Here is a 22,195-nt window from a genome sequence, read left to right as displayed (position 1 = left end):
CCTCCAGAATTTCCATGAAAAAAAACTGATTTAGATCAGTCTGCCAACTGACAGGTGGCAAACACCTGGCAGTGTAAATATTCCCAGTGGCAGAGTATTGGAGTGGTTACAATAGTAGGGAACTTCCCAGCTTAGGAATGGTCACCCTATGAAAATTATTCTGCATCCTCCAGAGAAAGCATCTCAAGGTGGATTAAGGTATTTAAAGAGTATGCCAAAGGTAACATCTCTTATGCAAAATTATTCATGCTTGTGTGTGTTACTGAAATGGAACTAAAGAAATCAGCCTCTAGGGTTGTACATGTAAAAATCCGGGAATATTGAACTTGGGGAATAAATCCTGCTGCACTCAGCCTTCAAAGGCAGCACATCCTCAAGCACCAGGGCAGTGAAGAGGTACAGAAGCATTGCAAACCAAATGTTCTGTACCGACATCTGGACAGTCATGTGGATTGTCCCATGAAAATTCATACAGCCATACTTGTCTGAAGGCATTTTCTCTAAAATTCCTGGTTAAAACCTTCTCTGTTTTGGTTTCTGTCTTTTGCCTTTCCAAGCAGTGGAATTTGGTATTTCCAAGATGTTTTTTGTATATAGACCGAGTCATGAGGTAAGTACAAAAGTTTCATGTGTGCTCTTAGCTCTGTCATGGAAAATGGAAACACTTTTTTTTCCTCCCTTGAGCCTCAGAGCCAAGACAAAAACTTGGCCAATAACAGAGAATGGGATTCTAAAGGGATAAACACCTTTGACAAAAGCATAAGTTACCAACAGCCAGAAATCAATACATCCACCCAACAACCAGTTTTGTTTTGTGCCTTTATTTAAAGTCTGGTTAATAATTCCATGTTTCAGCACTTTAAAGAAGATTTTCATGTTCATTTACAAAATACCTTATTTTTCTTATCAATAAAAAGGTACCTATATTCCTTTTCCTTCCCCTGTATATTTTTAAATGCTTTTTCAAGCTGTCTTATTTCCTGAGCATTTCAGCCTGTACTGCTTAGGCTTTATGAAAGCTTCTCTTTCCTCCCTAGGCTATACCTGTCAGGTTCAGTCTGCTTATGATGGAGTGCTGGAATATGGATTCACACATTTATTTCATGTCTCAAGATTTCCCCTCGGGGAGAGTACAATGTAGTCAAAGAAAAAGAATAAAAACTTGGGTTTGGTAAATTAAGGTTTTTATATTCATGAGGTCACGTTATTTTTCTTGAAGTGTGAAATCAGTTGCAATATTCTGCAGCCATTTGTTTGATTGGTGACCATTGGACTAGCAAAGAAAGAAATCTGAAAGTCTGCCAAACCAGCTTCTAAGAGCTTTTCCTTCAGTTATAGACATATTTTGATCTATAAGCTCTGTGCTGTCTTCCAAGTGATTGCAATGGATTTGGAAGTGAGAATCAGCTTCTCATTGACAAGGCACTGAAACTCAGGAAAAAGCCAGATACAATGGGATCATCCTCCTGCAAAGCCTCTAGTCTTTTATTTCAATACATTCAGTGGACCTGCTTTTCAAAACATTTTCAAGGTGTTGGTATTATTAGCAGCTGGAGTTTCTTTCTTCTTTCATCATCTTTCATGATGCTACTGCAGGTTGCAGAACAAAGCTGGGCTTTTTAATGTGGTTCAAAGCAAAAGGGGACTAAACACGAGGAGGGGTTACTGGGGGTATTTTCAAGAAGCAATGGATAAAATGCTGGTATAGAAAATATTGTTCACAGATGAAACAGATGAAATTAAAATCACTGAAATACAAGAAAAGCAACATTAATTTCTGGGATCTGATAGGCTGAACAGCCCCAGCGCCACAGCCTTTCCTCCCAAGAGAGGATTCCCATCCCCTATAACTTGCAGCCAGCTCCCTTCATTCAGAGATTGCTTCTGGAAACCCACAGTGTCTTTTAAGGAAAGCACCAGGACAGAAATACTGAATAAACTTTCCACCAGGCATCAGAAACATCAGAGCTAAACTGAACATGAGTGCAAACCTGTAACGATTGCACAGTAAAACATGATAAACAGTTTTGTTGCTATGTTGCGTAGGAGGAAACAGAGTTTATGACTGCTTTGGGCTATATTAATTTTTAACTCAGTGGTTTTACAAAACACCAAAGACACATAATTAAAAATGTCTCCAAAAATCAAAGTGACTCCCAATTTGTCAGCAGAGGAAGTTGAAAAGATTTCTGCCATATGCTCAAAATCCCAGTAAGAAAAGAACAGGTTTGCTTTCCTGTTAAACTCTCACAGCTATATGCAGAGGCCATTTAATGTGGTATGAAAATCTCTACTAAATTAGTCCCCAAGGCGAGGAAACTAAGGTCAAAAGTGAATTTGCAGCCATGAGGACATTTCAAGAAGAATGTTAAATTACTGCAGCAGCTTCTCGACTCATTCTTCTAGCCCCTCTTGCACCCCCAAGCCTAATTTCTGCCTTTAATCTTACATTCTGTTCTTGTCTTAAAAAAGCCTGACCTTTTCAGAGATGCTTTTAATTAGCACCTCAGTGTTAGGGATTGCAGCCCAGTGTTGATTAGAGAATTTTTGGGGGCAGAAGGGTTGTTTGTTTTATGGTGAGCTACAAAAAGTCCAAGATCAGGGACATGAAACTGCCAGAATGTTCTGACAAATGGGCTCTTCCAGATAATAACATCATGCTGATGCTTCACCTCAGTGCAGGGTCAACAAGGTACACAGGGCTGTATCCCAGGAAAGCAGTGGCTGCAGATTTTCAACAGGATGTGCTTCTACATAAAAGAATGGGAAAAAAAACATCCAAGAGTGGAATTAGAAGAATAGAAACAAGTGGAAAGTTTCAGTAAAGTGGACAGCAGAAAAAAATCAGCATAGACTGACAGGGGTGACACATATGAAATGTTATTTAGGATGTTCTGTATTGGTAAAGAGAACAGCTGGGAAATTTGTGCATATCCTGAGCTCTTCCTAAGCTTTGTTTTGTTACCCTAAGGTGTGACAAAAGGAAATACATGTTGGTACTAAGCAACACAAAAAAGCTGTGACTTTGCCAGCACTGTGCCAAGCAAGCCTTCCTTCTGCATCATCACCCATTCCCTGTACAAAGATTTCTCTTTAAGAAACATAAATGGAATCCAACTAAACTATTTCATAAGGACTTTATTTTTTATAGTATTCTGCATTAATTAAAAAAAAAAAAAAACAAGCTCAGCTGTTTCAGCCTTAATGTGAAAAAAGTACTGAAAAAATACATTTCAAAGGTTTATGAAGTTTATGATCTTTCTGCAAATAAAAATGTCACTGAAAATTTCTGCTTAGGAACTTGTGATGTTTTCCAAGCAAGGAAAGATTCCCAATTGCAGGAGAATGATCAGGACATACATCAGAACCTAAATGAAGATCCAGAATTTAAGTAGGGGCAAGAAGCAAGCAACCTGAAATGAGGGGCTAGACTCTGCAGAATTTGGGATTTTAATATGATTATTTAGGTTAAGTTCTTTACTGGAGATTTCTGTGTCACTGCCTCTTTCTAACATCATGTACCAACCTGAAACCATGGCATGCAGCATTTCACACCTTGAAGTGTAAAAAAAAAATTACTCTTAGCCACAACACAACAATAATTTGGTTTAGAAATAGATAAAATAAATCACAATGCTTAAAATAAAAATTAAGAGCAGGAAAAGTTATATTGCTGTGACAAATGGATTTTGGCTGCTAAAGCTGCAAGGGATCCCTGACCTCTAAGTAAGAGGACTGGAATTTTAGTACTAGTGTATCTCTTGGAATTATGTATCAGAAAACATGGAAATGAACAGCTGGGAGAGATAAAGCGCACTGCTGGAGAGCCAGGCACAACTTCTATCATTTCACTCATTTCCTTCTAATTATTCTTCTCCAAACTGGTCTGCAGCACAGGCAGATGGCAAATCCCAAACCAACTGTGTGACGTCCAGGTTCACTCACATCAGTCACCTACAGAACATCTGCAGGCAAAGCTGAAGAACCCCCAACAGGAGCTGGGATAAAGCAATAAAAATTGCACAAGACACTACACAAATAAACCTTTCTCACTCGTCTGCTTGCGCCTCCTTTCCAAGTTCCTCCACTCCTCCGCGCATTTTTATAGATGTGCTACTGAATATTTATGAGATGAAAGTGTCCTTCAAAGGCCACATTTAAAGGAACTGCAGCAGGTACACAACACCTAGCTGAGATTTTGTCAGAATGATGGATAAATCTGATAATGTGTCTGTTACTTCTGTCTTACACATCATGGTGAGAAATCGCAGACCGCATTTCCTGCACCGTCTGACAGAAAGAAAAATTATTTATCAACTTACACTTCCTCACCTATGTATCCCCTCCTCCCTGCATGCTCCTCTACTCCAAGGGAGCTTTCCACAGCCAGTTTTCTCTCTGTTTTGCTTTGCCAGGGCAGCACAATGTTGCCAGAGCAAGAGCACCAGAATCCATCTTTCCATACTGGCTGTCAAAGCTAAATGATCCCTGGCACTTTGACAATTCCTGTAATTATCCTCATGGGTCAGGCAGTTTTCTACTTGACTGGGCTCCTGATTGTCCCTAATTTTATTAAGGCTTTCTTATAGCTATTTTAATAAATTAAAGCTACACAGGTGGGCTGAGATGAGCTGATGGGATTCAAACTGCAGTAGCTACAAGCTGACAAAGGGACAGTGGTTTTTTGAGATTTTTTTTAGTCACTGAAGAGACATGGTTATGGACATGAATGCACACTGTCATCCTGGAAAGCACAGAATTATCTGTTCAAAATTAACAAGTCTATGATAACTACAAATGGTGTTGTTTGCAGTGTGGCCATTGCCCATGTGGAACACACATTTTTATTTACATGGCTACACAAAATGTCCATTGAGTGCTTAATCACATGGCTGCTCATAGGCTAAAGGCATTTGTTTCAATTTAGGAGGAGTGATTTGTTCATTATTGTCCAGACAGAACTTCTGGCTTGAGGTAAATCCTCGAAACAGGTACTTCTGAGTGTACACAGAGAGCAGGAGGTCCTTCAATGCTGAGCACACTTAGAACCATGGAATGGTTTGGGTTGGAAGGAACCTTAAAGATCATCCAGAGCCACCCCAGCCATGGCAGGGACACCTCCCACTGTCCCAGGAGCTCCCAATGTCCAGCCTGGCCTTGGGCACTGCCAGGGATCCAGGGGCAGCCCCAGCTGCTCTGGCAATTCCATCCCAGCCCCTGCCCACCCTGCCAGGGAACAATTCCTGCCCAAGATCCCAAGATCCAGCCCTGCCCTCTGCCACTGGCAGCCATTCCCTGGCTCCTGGCAATTCCTGCAGCCCTTGGCAATTGTCTCTCTCCAGCTTTCCTGGGGCTCCTTCAGGCCCTGCAAGGCCACCCTGAGCTCAGCCCAAAGCTTCTCCTGGCCAGGCTGAACAATGGCAGCTGTGCCAGCCTTTCCTGCCAGCAGAGCTGCTCCATCCCTCTGCTCATCCTGGAGCCTCCTCTGGGCTCTCTCCAGCAGCTCCAGCTGCTCCCTGGGCTGGTCCCAGGGCTGGGGCAGCTCTGCAGGTGGTGTCTCACCAGTTGCAGGACACAGGGACAGAATCTCCTCCCTTGCCCTGCTGATTTTGCTGCTTTTGATTTTGATTTGATGGGGGGAAAATTCATAAAATGTCACCAAAACCCAGGTGCCCCAGGGCTGGGGCAGCTCTCAGGATAAATTTGGAGGCATCTGATGAAAATGGGCTGAGGGAATTTCTGTCTGGGATAGACGAACCTACTTACAGTGCTGATTTTAAATATTCTAAGAGCACAGAAAAGAACTTTAGCTGTGCCCCACTTTTGCCGATGCTGGGCTGTAATTTATAAATCAGCACAGTGAGAACCTGCTGATTTTGTATTCAGATTCCATATAATGTTCTAAACTGAATATTTACACCAACACCAAATGTAATCAACGTAATTAGCACAAACAGTAGCTTGTTTAATATTTAGGTTATTAGCATATTTTGAATTAAAACATTATTTCTCCGAAGACATTGTAATCACAATTTTTTATTTTTTTTTTCAGAGGCAGGGATTAATGGAATCTTTGAAGTTAATTTTGAAAGCAGCTGCAAGAATGTATTTCCCAAATCCTGTTAATTACCATGCCAGCCATGAGAAGTAATCCCTTTTTTTTTTTTTCCTGCAGGAAATGGAAGATTTGATCCAGCATGATTTATTTACAGGGCTCTCAGACATGGACAAGGAGTTGTCTTCAACCCAGCAGAATTACTTTTATGAGTAGAATTGGAACCTCAGCGTGGTACTGTGGCATTTCCCTAAATTGCACATTGGGTTTTGTTTAGCAAAGGGCAAGGAGAGTAAAATCAACTACAAAAAACCCCTTCTCACACCACTTGCCAAGAAGTGACCTCAGTTCTCATCTGGACATGGGTGATACAGCCCAAATCCCAATTCCATGGAGGTCTCCTCTCTATCCATTTCCAAGGTGACCCAAGAGGAATATTTCAATTACATAAAAATTGATTAAGCTAGATGGAATAAATAAAAACTGACTGTGCTTCTAAAGGTGGTTTCTTCTGTTTTTTCTCCTATTATTTCTTATCTATTGGTAGCATCAGACCTGGCATTACAGCTCCAAAAAGGGCATTTTTGGGCAGGAAACCTGCCTTAAGAACTCCTACTTCCCATTAGAGCCCAATCCAGCCACACCTTCCCATCCCCAAGGCCTCATTTCTTTGGAAACAATTGTTTGCAAGGTCACACAGAAAATAGAAGCACTAAAATTATTCAAGTTAAAAATAACCCTTCAGCAGAGTTGTGTTGAAAACAATCATTGAAATGAACCAGCTAAAAAAAGAAATACGTATTTCAACTGTTTCTGTTGATCATTTCAGTCGTGTAGTTGATGTCTCTGATCCACAGTTATAGCAGAGCAACCTCAATTATCAGCCTTGGTCCCCTGTGTGGGAAATACAGGCAGTGCACCTGATTAGGAAGAAGAGAACCTTGGGGATCTGGAAACAGAGTTTAGATACAGACAATATCCTGGGTATCCTTTCATATCAGCATCCTCAGACAGGAAGAGTGTCCTAAGCCAATTAAGGGGCCAGAGTCCCTGCCTAGGCATAATATAACTGAATACCAACAGTGGTTTTGTAGCAAAAAATTTACTTTATATTTTATTCTTCTGAACCCTTCTGAAGTTTTGGGTAATGCAATTTGCTGAGTTCTAAACCCAGCTATAATTGAGTTAGAGCTTGTCTTCAAGGGATAGCTTGGATTATTCACAGCAAAAATCAGCGCTGACAAATTGCTTCATCTCTGATCGTATTGGCTATCATTATTAAAACAGGCTGCTTCTTCCCAGACTGCAAAAATTCTGGTGGTTGTTTTTTTCTGTTGGCAGGTTTTTATTTCCAGTTGTACAATTAAAAAAAAAAAAAAATCTGTTCTTATTTCCCTGCTGTTTCCCTACATATTTCAGAGGTAAACAGGTATTATCTCAGTCAGACTGCTCTAGTAAATGGGCCAGACAGGATTTTCCAAAAATATTCATTATGGCAGTTTCAAGCCACCATGCAAAGGAACTTTCTGCCTTCAGCCTCAGGCAAAGCCTTTGATTTTCAAGACAAGAGCAAGACCAAGTGGCAGGGATGTTTCCACATCACTTCCTCCACTGCTCCACCCAGCCCGGGCAGGCTGTCTGGTCACAGGGAGGAACCTGGAGCAGCCCCCCAGCCATCTGCTGGGATGACAGGAACCTCTCCAGGGTCATTCCAGCAGCAGGGAATCACTGCACTGCCAATGTGCTGCAGCCTTGGCAGCTCAGCCTGCCCAGGGGGATGACACAAACCTGGCACTGCTGGCTCCGTGCCGCGGGCACATCCCTGCCAGGGCACCAAGGATGGGCTGCTGGAGCTGCCCTTGACATGGGGCATCGCTCAACAGAGGATTTGTCCAGCATTGTTCCAACCTGGATCAGGAATGACCCGCTGAGAGCTTTAGGGGAGCTGCTTTGTTAGGGGAGGATGTGGATCAGAGCAGAGCTCTTGGCACTGGGAGGAAAAACCACAGCCAAGGGATTAGAAACAAACAACCCTGCCACAGTGAAAGGAAAACGGGCAGGGTGAGGCACAAGGTCACCTTGATGGTCAGGAATCAGGGACAGTGATCAAATAAGCTCATATGTAGCAAGCAGAAGACATCAGGTCACTGCCTCTGTCCAAGAGATGGACAGAAAACTGAAATTTCCACAAATCAGAAACTCTGAGGACCCTGCAGCTGCTCAGGGGAACTGTTGCTGTGATCCACTTCATTGCTAACAGCAGCAGAGAAGACAAGGAAGCAATTTTCACAGAAAAGCTTTAAGAGTTCCCAGGTTCCCTGGCCCCAGCAGAGACATTCCAGGTTACCTGCCCTAAGACTGAACCTGTCCCTGTGAGGGTGGGGAGGCCCTGGCACTGGCTGGCCAGAGAATCTGAGGATGCCCCATCCCTGGAACTGTCCAAGGCCAAGAGGAACAGGGAATAGTAGAAGGTGTCCTTGCCCATGGAAGGGCTGGAACGAGAAGATCTTTAAGTCCTTTCCAACCCAAACCATTCTGTGACTCTATTAACTGTGTTTTCCAACTCAAGTTCAATGAAAACTTGAAAGTTTCTTCATGGAGTCCTCTTTCATTCCCTCTGTCTTCAGCCTCATATTATGAACCAGGCTCCATTCTGCACTTTGTGCCTTGCATATGAAGCTAAAGACAAAACATTACCCATCTAAACATTTACATCTCATTGACACATGAACATGGCAAAACATCCTGGAACGCCATTAAAAATGGCCCTTAGGTGCTCCTACAAGAAAAGTTATGTACTTTGGTAATAGTCTCCTAAGCTTATCCCGTGACCAGAGAGAAAATAGGTTCCTTAGAAGTTCCATGTGGAAAGCAAATTTAGATCCAGCTGTGCTGCCTGACACATTGCAGTCAGACAAAAACATCTGTTAAAGACTTACATGGCATGACTGCAAAAGCTATTGCTAGAATTCAGGTAATTTGCAATTTAGGTTCTCTGCAATTCATGGCATTAAGGTAGAACCTTTGCTACCAACGTTCCCACACCTGCAGATCCATCCCCTAAGTCCAATTCCAGGAGGGAAGAGCACAAAGCTTTTGATCCACGTAAGAAATACAAAGCAATGCTCAGAATAAAAGCCCTGTGAGAAAGAGAGGATCTCCCAATCTATCCTGAGAGGTTCATTCAGCTAGCTTTGGGTGTTAGTGCTCTCCAGTAGCTTATAAAATATGCTGAAGGAAAGAAGTGATAACTAGCCAAGTCTGACTGGCAAATTAAAATTGGCATCAAGCTGGCCTGCCTTAGGCATTTGGCTGCCCTGCTTAAACTGCAGCACATGTGTGCTGGCACATGCACTCTCAAGTGTGCCAAGCCAACAATATGTTTGCTCTCTTCCAGGGGTGTGTATCTGTCAGCTCTGACTGGAGCACTGATATGTGTGAAGCAGCCATGAAGCCACATGGCTCATTTCCCCCCCTCATGTCATCTGCCTGCCCAGCCATCCTTCCTCCTCCTTCCTTCCCATCAACTTAATGCTTCTAATTTCTGGCAGTTTATCTTCTGCCTCCCTCAACCTCAACATTTTATAAGTACTCTTTTGGAATTGCAAGAAACAGATTTCCATGTCATTCACATTTCTTCCTAGAACACTACAATAAAAAGTTCAAATAAAAGTCATTCCTCAGAGCATTTCCATTAGTGTTAAAATTACGTGCTTTAGAGTCAACATGTAGAAGTATTCAGTATTTTAATACAAGAATAATTTAATGCTGGTTATTGCAAAGAGAAGACTATTTCTTCCAAGGGAAAAAGAGAAAGAAAGATCCTCAAGAGAAAAAAGAACCCCATTTCTTGCATCATTAAGGCTGGAGAATAAAAATCCCTAAAATTCAAATGAAGAACACACTTGTGATTTTTATGAGGATTATTTTTCTGCCTCCATACCTCTCACCTAAACTTGGACTTCAGCCTTTTCAAATGTGTTTTCTTATTTATTGAGGCATTAGACTCTGATACTTACCTGGTCAAACCAACCTCACCATACTGCCTGGGGAGGCAAACATTTCATGAAAAAATGCCATGATGTCTGTGAAAACCATTCTCAAAAATCACTGGTCTTCCTTTGTACCCTTAGCATCACTAGGAAAAGGTCTAATATCATCCAAATCCTCAAGAAATCACTTATGCCCTCAGATCTATTAACTTTTGCTTCATCTGCTGTTGCACACTTGCATTTTGGGGAAAAGGCTGTTGAGATCACAGCACCTGCTGGATACCAAGGCCGATTGTGTTGGTCACAGTGGACACATGAGCAAATCATCCCCAGATATTAGCAATGGGTGCTGTCAGCTTCCTAACATTCTGCCCAGGGATTCTGAAACTGTGCAGACCACAAGTCTTTTAAGATCTCTTCCATCCACCCCAATTCACTCCAGAAGAACCTGCAAACTCTCATTAAGCTGATTTACATACATGGGTATGTCCCATTTCCAGGGTCAACTCTAGCTTGGGCATTTCTGAGCTGTGCCCCATCATTTCCAGAAAAGGTGCACCCAAAAAAATCCCTGCAAATCCATCCATGCCAGTGTGTGCAGCCAGGCAGGATCCCCAAAGGGATCTTTTCCTTTCAGTTTTAGGAGACTCCTGTTGTACAGCAATCACTCATGACCTTCCACAGCCCTGCTCACTCCAAGTTTAAACCATCATAACCTGACCACAATTCAGGTTTCTCTGGTTCTACTGCTGCAGCTTTTGACTTCTGCTGGCACCATTCAGTAGCTGTGGCCCCACACCCCACCAAGAATCCAACTGCCAGCCAAGTAACACCAAGTAAGGCTGGTGACAAAGCAGCTCAGACCTTTCTGTCAGGCATCTGGACACTCAGACTCATTGTTAAAGATATTAAATACACACCTCCAAACTTTTTGGCAGAGCTAGAGTCTGTTTCCAAGATGTGATGCCCTCCTACCTGGTGCCACCCTTCTCACCAGCTCCTTGTCTCAAGCCCAGGGATCTCTGAGGTCTCCAAGGTCAGACAGAAGGACACCAGATTTTGCAAGTTTTTTTTACTTTCTTCTTTTTCCTTTTGTTTCTTACTTTTATCTCTCACAAAAGATCTCTCTAACATCATTCTGTCTACTGTTACAGCACTCACAGTGCTACACCACTGGTTAGGGTCATATTTCATACACTGCAGAGTAAGGTGATAATGCAAGAACATTCAGCGTCTATAAAGTAATACTTTTCTCTTTAAGAGGAAAGACAGTTCAGCTGTAACTAATATTCAAGTCATGTAGACAGACAATTTTCATTTCTTCTCTGACTGAACTTGTGCTTCTCCCTTCAAATTCTATGTTAGTGCATAAATAAGGCTTTATCCCTCTTGGAATGAATTGATGAGATGAGGCAGCACCAGCCAGAGAGCTGCTCTGTGTGACACTTTCCCAATTTACCTTTAACTACCCTTAGTGTGGTCTGTGAGGAAGCAGACATAGAGAGTGGGGATAAACTGTGACCCCACATTCTGTCATTTTTAATGTTTCACAACCGATTTCCTTTGCAGTTGCTTGCTATTTATTTTCCTAATAAGATAAATGTATATAGTCTGTCTTCCACCTCTTTTTATAAGAGAACTAGAGGTTGGTTTTCCAAATTAAAATTAGAGGACAAAGTTAAAAAGGGATTATTTACTATTTGACTTAGTTTATAGGTATCTACCATATTATTTTAAATTTATTTAAAAACCCAGTATCCAAACAAGTGATGAACAGAGGAGCTTTCCTTAGAAAGAGGGGGAATACATGTTTTTAATCTTCATGAGAAGATCCTGTGTCTTGCAGAGAACCCAGTAAATGGCTCAGGGAATTTATTGTTGCAAGTGAGAGGCTGAAGGAAGGCATTGCTTTTCCCTGCTGCTTTCTCCCTCCTCTTCAGCCAAGGGGGTGTCTCAGGATTGACATACCCAGTGTTTAGCCCACTCTGTTACAAGCTCTTCCATAGCAGAGTTAGAAGCAAACATTTTCCAAGCCATCCCTACAAAAAACTGAGACAGACAAGAGCAAATGGCAGATTGGAAATCCAATATTTTATTCAAATTTAAAAAAGAAACAAAACAACAATAAAATAACCCCAGAAACCTTTAACGGAAATGCCACTGCTGTTCCTGCTGAAGTTAACTGCTATTTTACACATTTCATCACTAGCATGATCTAGATAATGTAATAACTGTTGGATGATGACTCCTACAAGGTTGCCAATTCATTACAAATTTAGGGATATTGGACTAGAAATTAATATTTCTTTGCAGCCTGAAATTATATTGTATTGTCAAGTCCTGCAGCATGAAGGTTGGAGTAAGTTATTCTTTCACAAGGAAACATGATATTGAAGTACACAATTAAAGCTAAATGTCCTTTTTTAGTGTGTTGCCTGAATCTGTTGGCATTCTATACATGGCAAGAAAACCCGTGAGCTTCTGCCAGTGTCATCAAATTAAGATCAATTTCCAACATCACTTCTAAGTGCTATTTTAGAAGATGCTTGATCCCACTGAAACCACACTGATGGAAAGAGTAGGCAAAGTGACAGATGTAAAACTTATTGTTCTCCCTTCTTCCTCCTCTTTTGAGCTGCAATTTACCACTCAGCTAATAAATAGATGTGAGTTAAAATTAAAAACTGATGTTCATGTGCTTATCGATCCCACCCCCATCCTGTAACAGCTGCAGAATTTCCTCCTCCACTCTGCCATGTTCTTGCTGGGGTTTTTAGAGCTGCACAGTTTTTGTACCTACTGTGGGTATAATGAGGCAAATAATTAACAATTGGGGCTATGGCAAAATCTGAAAAATGCAACCAGAAGGTTCCCCCCTAAGGTGAGGGATTGGCTCAGACACCTGCCAGGACTGGAAACACCAGAGCAGAGAACAGGAGCTCCTCTAAACAAATATGGTATGTTCTTTCCTTACAAACAACAGTTCTTTGATTTAGTGCCATCAGGATTATGGTTGTGTAATCCTCACTTGTGTTTATGTGGTTCCAAGATGCTAAATACCATTTAAATGGAATGGTTTTAAGGGAATTCAGGAGAACAACCAAGGAAAGAACCCCAGTTTTACCATTTAACCACCGGAAGCAGACAGTTTCAGCCACAAACCTCCACTTACACCTCATGTTTCACACAATCCCTGTCCTTCTCCAACAGCCTCCTGCTGAACACACCTGTCCAGAGGGACAGGGACATGTTTCAGGTTCCCCCTCAACTCTGAGGGAAAAGGACACTCTCTCCAAGCCTGCCTGCTGTGGGACATGCCCAAACCATGGGGTATCACTTGTTTGGACAGCAGAGGCTGCCTTGCTGATGTGTGTCACCTCCAGCACTGGTGAAGCTCCTTTTTCAGAAGAACATCTTTGAGCCCAGGTTTATCCCGTGGCAGAAGTTGGCTGCTTGGATGCCTCCCAGTGAGGGTGGTCTGAGCTCCAAAGCAAAGGTTCAGCTCTCCAGGCTGCAGAGCAGAGCTGTCTGCATGAGCACACCCACCAGGACAGCTCAGCCCCCAGGAATGCCCTGCACCTCCCAGCTACAGGACACACAAACACCCTCCATGATCCTTCTGCAGGTGGGCACAGCACAGCAGTGGCTACAGGATTCCAAAGCCAGCCTAAGGCAAAGGGAAAGAGCTTGTTTGTAGCTCAAAGCAGCAAGATTTGGTGTTCTTTGCTTTCAAAGCCTGACCAAAATCTCTGCATTTACACAGAGATCAAGTCCCCAGCTCTTCATCTTCCCAACTGAGCGAGTCAGATCCCGAACAGCTCTCTGAATTTCATGTGCCTGGTTGCTTGACACCTGTTTCCAGAAGCAAGCCAGAATATTCTTGCTGCTGTCTGGTAACTAGGCTGATTCTCAAATATAAAAAGCTGCTGGCTCAAAGTACACCCCACTCAAGGGGTGCACATCAGCACCCTGGCAATCAGCGCTGCACTTCACTCACATTGCACAAGGCTCTTCCAATGCATGTTCTTCAATCACAGGTGCCTCAGGCAATCAAAAAGAGATCTCCCAAATGACTCTCCTAAAATCAGACACCTAAATAAGATGTATTAAAGCTGAGCTTGTCCCCTACACCAGCAACACCACTCTGACCCTTTAAAATCAAAAGGAAATAAATGCATCCAAGGCAATCTCTGCTGGAGACTCCTCATCCCAGAGCACTGGAACAGCACCCAGAGAAGACCACATTGCTTAAGTGCTGTCCTCTGTCCTTCCTAAGGCTAGACCTCATTCCTGATGACAACCACGAACATGCCACACAGAAGGCAAGAGTGAACATCACAGAAACATCTGTGTGATCGAATGCTTCTTGTGAACCCTCATGGCAGGGGAATACCACAACCTAACATCATCTGCAACATGTCAGGATAGTAAATGACTGCTCAGATGACAGGATCCCCTGTGGTGAATCGAGCTTATGCCAGATGTGAGTCTAGAGGCTCACTGGTACCAATGCTGACTGTGAATAAAGATTGGGCATTGCTCTGTGGGCCCATTACCCAAGATCTCTTCCCCCAGCTCAGCCTGGGTGACTGGAGATCTTTAATGGAAGCCAGGTTACATCTCATGGCTGCTCATTGACAGCAGCTGGTGTTTTTCAGCACAGCTCTCCTCTCCAGGCTCATTATAAACAACAGAACAGCCACAGACCTACAGAAAAGGCTCTCCAGCTATTTGAGGACAGACTTTGAGACATAAAAATGCATTTCAGTGTACACTGACATTACCAAGGAATTCCCATACAGCTAAGAGACCTGTCTGCCACTCAACAGGGCAGCAGGAAGCATAAATCACAAAGCCAACTCTTACACAGAGTTACAATTACAAGATCAACTCTTACACCTCACATTCCCACTGACTACTTATGGGGCCAGACTTCTGCCCAGCAGAAGGAACTCATTAAACACATTTTCAAATACTGCAGAGAAAGAAGTGCAGTGTTCTGCCTGTAGAAAAGGTTCTTATCCTTCCTGAAAAAATATAAGTTAGCTGCTAGAAAATAGAGAAGTACTACAGCCAGAGTAATGACTATTTAATTTTCAGCTTTTTCTACCAGAAGACTGGTGATCACAGAATGGTTTGGGTTAGCAGGGACCTTAAAGATCATCTTGTTCCACCCCTTGCCGTGGGCAGGGACACCTCCCACTATCCCAGGCTGCTCAGAGCCACATCCAACCTCTTCTAGAACACTTCCAGAGATCCAGGGGCAGCCACAGTTCTCTGCACAACCTGTTGAAGTGCCTCACCACACTCATAAATCACTCTAATTACTGCCCATAAACAAGAAAGAAGTTAATTTTGCTTGAAGCAGTAAAATGAAAATTCATGCAAAGTCTCGGTAAATAACTCAGGGAGATTAAAGCTCTTCTCAAGAGATTTCTGTGACCGCATTTCCAGCGCTGCTCAAATCCAGACAATTGGTAACATAAAGAAAAAAAAAACCTTCCCACCCTCCCAACACTGTTGTACGTGGGATAATCTTTAGAGGGCTCTAATTGAGGCTCTTTTCAATCACCCTGTCCACAGATCTTTTTTTTTTTTTTAGCAGATTAAGCCAAAAATAAAAATATCTTTCAATTACAGCATTGCAAGCTAAAACCACTGAGACACCTCCCTCCCCCCCAACAGCAAAGAGCTATCTAAAAGCTTCCTTTCTAATCTGGGGGTTTTTTGCCACATTTTTTTAACAATCTTTTGCAGTGAGGTGGTTTGGGGTGGTGTAGTTGCTCTCCTCTGCCTTTTGGGGAAGAGCTGACAGCAAGGAACAGCAGGAAGGCTTTTCTTCACTGGAGCTGTGAGTGATTAACTCCCCAGTTTTGTCAGGGGAATGACAGCAGCACTGAAGACACCGAGTGCAGTGCTCAGTGTCACAGGCACAGGACACAGCTCTGCGCCAGTGAAACATCTCCCAGCTCCAGGGGTTTGCCAGGAACACAGCTCTGTCAGGAACAAACAAATGCACTGTGGATAAAGAACCCCTGTGCTGGTAGCAGGGAGGATCTTTATCTTCACTAGGTCTCTTTAAATCCAAAAGGCAATCAGTCTTAATTCAGATTTTGAAAGGTAATTACTGAGCAAATACAACCCAGCACAAAGCTGTGATAAGAATGCCTTGTACAGTTGCAGTAGGCACAGCAGTTCCACCCAAATATTACTTCTCTCCATAAGATTTTCCCCCAAATTATAAATGTAAAGAGTGGAATAGTGCTGCTGCATCTCACAGCACACTTCAGCCAGCCTGGGCAGCAAAGTCACAGTGGCTGAAAAAATTAAAAAAAAGCAACAAAAAGCCAAACCCACACTGCATAAACTCCATCCAGGTGATGGAAATACATCAGCAGCGGAGGAGAGGTCCTGAAGAAATCACTGTAGGCAGCAGCCATGAGGATTTCCTCTGCTCTCCCCACCTGGCATGACCTGAAAGCCAAAATGTGAGCAGCTCCTCACAAATCCCTGCACCACAGACCAGGCTGCTCCTGCTTTTCATCTCTGCTTTACACCTCGTGGAAAACCACAGCTGAGTGTAACACCTGCACAGCAAACAGTCACAGCTTATCCGGTGTGGTGTCACTCTCAATTTTGCTTCTAAAAAAAGGAAAATCCCATTTGTTAATGGAGTAGCAGGTGTTTTGTAACAAACAGCCTCCAAAAATAGGTGCTGGGTAAGGCATAGTTACAGGTACCTCTGCTGATTCCCAAAGAATAAGCTGCGCTAGAAAATGTGGGATCTCTCAGCTGAACCTAAGGAGTCCTGTCAATACCTTTAACTAAAAAAAAATTCTAGTTTGAACTTTCCTGCTGCAGAGGAAAAAAAAAACCCAAAAAACAAGAAAAAATAAAGAGAAGGGCAAGCAAATAAACCCACAAGTGCAAAATTTCAAGGGTACAAGTGATCCTTACATGTTTGGCACTATTTACATTTTTTCCCCTAGACTGTAATCCTTCTCAGGACACTACTTACAAAGTTTACATCAGCACCCAACCACAAACAGGGAAGCTTTTTCCATGAGCTCTAGCAGGGAACTTTCCCACAACTTATTAAATCCTCTCTTTTACACAGGAAAGCGCCGGGTAGAGATGAGAAATTATCGGGGATTTTTAATTAGGAACGTCCACCGGCGTGCCTGGCCCTTCAAAGGGCAAACCCAGCCCCTTGCCTTCTGCTCTGCAGGCACAGACACACACACACCCCTGAGGGGATGCGTTTATCAGGGATTGAGACCCCGCTCCCAGGACCTCCGGAGCGCCCCCGCCTTCCCAGCCCGGGACGCGCCTCTCCCTCCCCGGCTGCCCGCACAGAGGTGAAGGTGACATTGCCCCTGCGGGGGTCCCGTGGCCGGCGCCCCCCGCCCCGCTCGCCCGGCTCACCTCGCTCATGTCGCGACAGTGACAGTGACAGTGACAGCAGCCCCGCCGGCGCTCGGCTCCCGCCGCCTCGCGACGCCCGTTAAGAAGCGGCGCCGCGCGCCCGGCCCGGCCCGCGCCAGCCAATCAGAGCCGCGCGCGCGCGGGCCCCACCCAATCCCCGCGCTCCCCTCATCCCGAGAGCGCGCGGCGCCCCCTGGCGGCTCTCGCGGCCCTCAACGGCCCTCACGGCCGGGAGCGCTTCCCGCGTCCTTCTCCTCATCATCCTCCTCCTCTATTTCCTTTCCTTCCTCCTTTCCTTCCTCCTTTCCCTCCTCTTCCTCCTCCTCCCCTTTCCCCACGTACTTTCCCCGAGTGCCCGGCACCACGCGCACCACTTTAGGGCGGCTTCGGGCATCCCCACGGGAGAGACGAACTCCAGATGTGCTGGAGGCAGCCTGGGAACGGGGAATTACTGTGGCAGATCGGATGAATAAATTAAATTAGGAACATATTTATTTATTTATTTATTTTTACTGTGAGGGTGGTGAGGCACTGGAACAGGTTGGCTGTGGGTGCCTCAAGCCTGGCCGTGTTCAAAGCCAGGTTGGAGCCCTGAGCAGCCTGGAGTGGTGGAAGGTGTCCCATGGCAGAGCAGTTGGGGAAAAAATGATCTTTAAGATCCTTTCCTAATCCCTTAACATTCTGCAATCCTATAAACCAGGCAGAGAATCACTGCTCTGCTCAGCCCTGGCTTTCCTCTCTGTCTCATCAGTCTTGCTGCCATTCCTGTTAAAACATACAGCATTTCTTCCACAGATACACGGAAAATAGCACTTCCTATCATTTCTCTGGTTAATTAAAGCAAGACTTTGGGATGTGTGTTGTTGTGCTCCAGCATCTGTCTTTTGATGGAGCACAATCGCTATGTTTGGCACTACACAGATGCTCTGACTCACATATCTGTGAAGAAATATATGTTCAATTAGTTCTGGGAACGCACTTAACTCCCTCAAATTTTTCTCAAATCAATAAAAAAGTTAAAATATTATATTGGAGAGCCCAAGAAGCTTGACAAGCCCTCCCACTTCCAGGGACTATCTTGCAGCAGCCTCTTCTCTTCACCAACATCTGTCTTCAGGGCCAGTATTAACAGAGACAGGGAAATAAATTTGATGAGAAACAACGTTTTCCTTGGAGGTGGAGAGGCAGGAGGGGCTGGGCTCCTTCAGCTGAGGATGAGGAGGCTCCATGGCCAGTGGAACAAAGGGTGTGTGTCCTGGGAATATTTTAGGGATGCTGGCCAAATATGCAGGGATGGGATCAAGAAAGCTGAAGCAGAATTGGAGCTGAATTTGGCAAGGGATGTGAAAAACAATAAGGACTTCTACAAGTGTGTTGGCCAGAAAAGGAGGAGGAAAGAAATTTACCCTCCTGGGAAGCAAAACAGGAAATCTGAGATACTGAACACAATTTTTGCCTCTTTTATTATACCACTATTCCCAGGACTTCCACCTGCATCTGGCATTTTTGAAAATTGACACGAATTATCCCAGTTTTTGTTGTGAGTGACCCAAGCAAGCAACAAACATGGTAAGAGTTCATTGCATGAACAGCTTCAGGAGCTGCCCTGTGAGGAGCCTAAATAAAGATGATGAAGTTTAGCCCCTGAAGAAGCTGTGTTTCATGTGAGACTGTTTTCCAGTGAAGAGCAATTGTGGGTGTACTGCATTAGTATTCCTGTTCTGACAGGAGTGCCACTGGTCTGTCAGCTTATGGATACAAAGCACAATGCTAACATAAATTATTAACAGAGTATTGCTGATCAAAGGGCTCCCAATCACATGGGAAGAGACACGGACCACTGAGAGGAAATCTGTTCAGGTCCCTTTGACTCTGAGGAATAACTTCAGTCTCACTCTTCACCATCAGAATAAATGTGTCAAATCCAAGCAGAAAATCTCCTGGTGATAAGTCAGGCTGTGTGCCCCAAGAAGCAGGTTAGCAGAGAAGGCTCTTTGCACTAAATGCTGCAGGAGAACAAACAAAACTCTTATTTTCTTACCTGTTTGGAGGAGCTCACAGCTTTCAGGACAGGCACTCTGGAGGGCACGCTGAGCTGTATCTTGGAGGTGGCACTCAGGAAACAAAATACCAAGCCTGGTGTCTCTTTTAGGGGAACAATGCTGATGGTGGTGACAGTGCTGTCCATGCAGTGACCGCACTCTGAGGACAGCTTGCACATTTTGTGACATGCAGTCACAGTATAAGATGCATTATCTGCCCTCAGACAGGTTCCTGAGTGAGCACAGAACTCCCCTCTCCCAGAAAAAGCCTTGGACCTGCAGAGATGCAGCTGTTTTCTCTCTCCTTCTAAATCTTGTTCCCAGCCTCCCAGTTTTGCATGTCACCCTGCAGAAAATTTCCATAGCCAGCCAAAGCAATCCAGATATGAACTTTGGGCTGAAATGCTCTGTGCCTCTCGTACTTCTCTCTCTGCTGAACTTAATTGTTCTTCAATTCACAAACACAGACACACAGACGCCTCCAAATCTTGGGTCTAACCATCTTAAATGGACAAATCCCGAGTTCTGGAAATGCAGCAGCAACTTGAGCTTTCCAAAATGTTCTTACAATAAAGGTAACTCTGGCAGTTGTTTTATTTATACCCTGTAATTTATGCTGTCTGATGGCTCCACATTTTAGTTTTGAGGTACCCCTTTCCCTGTCAGCCTTTCTAACCCATGGCAGTCCCTCAATTGAAAGGTGTCCCAAAGTTCTGCTTTTACTTAAATGCACAGCTAAGTAGTAGCACTTCTAAGTAGAGAAAATATTCTATGCAATCTATTTTCAAGAGCCATTATATTCTGAAAATTGACTATTAAAATACCACCTTCTTATTCATCAAGTCTGCACTCAGTGTGTGTTCAATCTTGTCTGCTGGCATATGACTGCAATTTTACTGCCTTTTACTCCCACTTACCTGAAAGATACAGCAGAGAGAAGAGAATCTGAGCTGGGTGTTGGAACAGAAAGGCTCTCAGGCTTCCAAGAAGCTTCACCTGCTTAAGGGGACTGAAGATGACTCTTCTGTGCCAGACTGAGCAATCCATAATTGGAGAAGCGTGTGCTAAAGTCATGGAGTGATTTCAGTAAGATCATCTTGTTCCAAATCCCTGCCACGGACAGAGAATCTTCCACTTGCTCAGAGCCCCATAGAGCTTTCAATTCCAGAGGTGGGGAGTCCACAACCTCTTGGGCAACTTGTGCCCACACCTCACCACCCTCACAGGAAAGAATTTCTTCCCAATATCCCATCCATCCCTGCCCTCTGCCAGTTAAAATTAATTCCCCCTTCTCCTGTCACTACATGTGAAAAATCCATCTCCAGCTCTCTCAGAGCCCCTTTAGGCCCTGGAAAGAGGCTCTACAGCCTTTTCTTCAGGCTGAACAGCCCCAGCTTTCTCAGTCTTTCTTCACAGGACAGATGCCCCTCTGGTGCTGTACTTGTATAAGGGGAGAGCTAATTGTGTGCTCAGTCTTTGTCACTGACAGCAACACACAACTGCACAGTCTTGCTTTGCTTTCAATCCCACCACTGAAGGTGTCTGCAGAGTGAAGTGATTTGATCAGAAGCACAGAATTGCTCTGGAAGAGACAGAATCCCAGGATCCCTGAGGCTGGAAAATCCCTCCCAGCCCATGGAGTCCCAGCTGTGCCTGATGCCCACCTTGTCCCCAGCCCAGAGCCCTGAGTGCCACGTCCAGGTGACACCTCCAGGGATGGGCACTGCAAAGCTCCCTGGGCAGCCCCTGCCAAGGCCTGAGCTCCCTTTCCATGGGCAAATTCCTGCTGCTGTCCACCCTGAGCCTCCCCTGGCCCAGCCTGAGGCCATTTCCTCTTATCCTGTCCCTGTCACCTGACTCCAAACTCCTTTCAGGAGCTACCACAGAGGGCTGGGGAAGGTATCTCCTCAGGCTGCTGTATTTTTTAGTCAAAATTTGATTCAAATCAAATCCAAAAAGATCAAAAAGAAAACACGGCTCTGCCTTGAACAGCATTCCACATTCCATCAGAGCAGAACTGCTCTGTTTGGTAGAATATATTTGAATTTTGACTGTGACTGCAAATACTGAAGTTTCCCAGCACTTGAAATTGGTACAGTGAACTGAAACCTCTGCCTCTTGCTGGCTTTATACTCTATGCATTTTTAAAGAGAAGGAACGATTTCACACAAACTTTCTACAAAAGAAGAAAGTCCATGTTGAAGCTGAAATCAAAGATGTTGATTTCAAATGGAAAGCTTTTGTTTCAGAAAGATGTGTGCCTTTGAATCCTAGAAAACAGGAGAGGATCTGAACACAACCTTAATCACAGAGAATATCCTGTGATTATAGGCTTTGGTAGCAATAGATTTAACAAGCATAGCCTCAGATGCTGGATGATAGATGACTGGTCATCTCAGACATATCAGCTAATTTGCCCAAGAAAAAATCTAAAGAGACAGTTTCCACAGCTGAACTCCCATTAGTATGCCTTCTTACCTTTTAATTAAGGAGCTAATGGCTGTGGGTAGTTAATCAACAAAATACCTTTAAAGATCTAGGCCTGAGGGCCTTTGTTACAACCTAACCTTTGTTCCCATGCAAGAGGAATGAGTCAATGGCTCCAACAAAATCTTATCGCTGTCGTTGTCACAAAGATATCAAATATAATTTGAAAAATTGAGTCTTTTCTCAAGAGAGTT

The 22,195-nt window shown here is 43.9% G+C and overlaps 1 protein-coding gene across 1 annotated transcript in view; it reads right to left on the bottom strand.

The window, feature by feature from the left end:
• Window positions 1-17,583, bottom strand: part of PCP4 (Purkinje cell protein 4) — a 47,706-nt gene extending 30,123 nt beyond the window's left edge. The window contains exon 1 of the mRNA XM_058834336.1: window positions 17,473-17,583. Within this exon, the coding sequence (XP_058690319.1) occupies window positions 17,473-17,481 (9 nt within the window). The 5' untranslated portion in view covers window positions 17,482-17,583. The remainder of the gene's footprint in view (window positions 1-17,472) is intronic.
• Between the last annotated feature and the right edge of the window lie 4,612 nt (window positions 17,584-22,195).

This window comes from Poecile atricapillus, chromosome 1 (genome assembly GCF_030490865.1).
Source record: "Poecile atricapillus isolate bPoeAtr1 chromosome 1, bPoeAtr1.hap1, whole genome shotgun sequence".
Taxonomy (NCBI): Eukaryota; Metazoa; Chordata; class Aves; order Passeriformes; family Paridae; genus Poecile; species Poecile atricapillus.
Note: the sequence above shows the minus strand (reverse complement) of the source record. Positions and strands in the feature narration are given on the sequence as shown.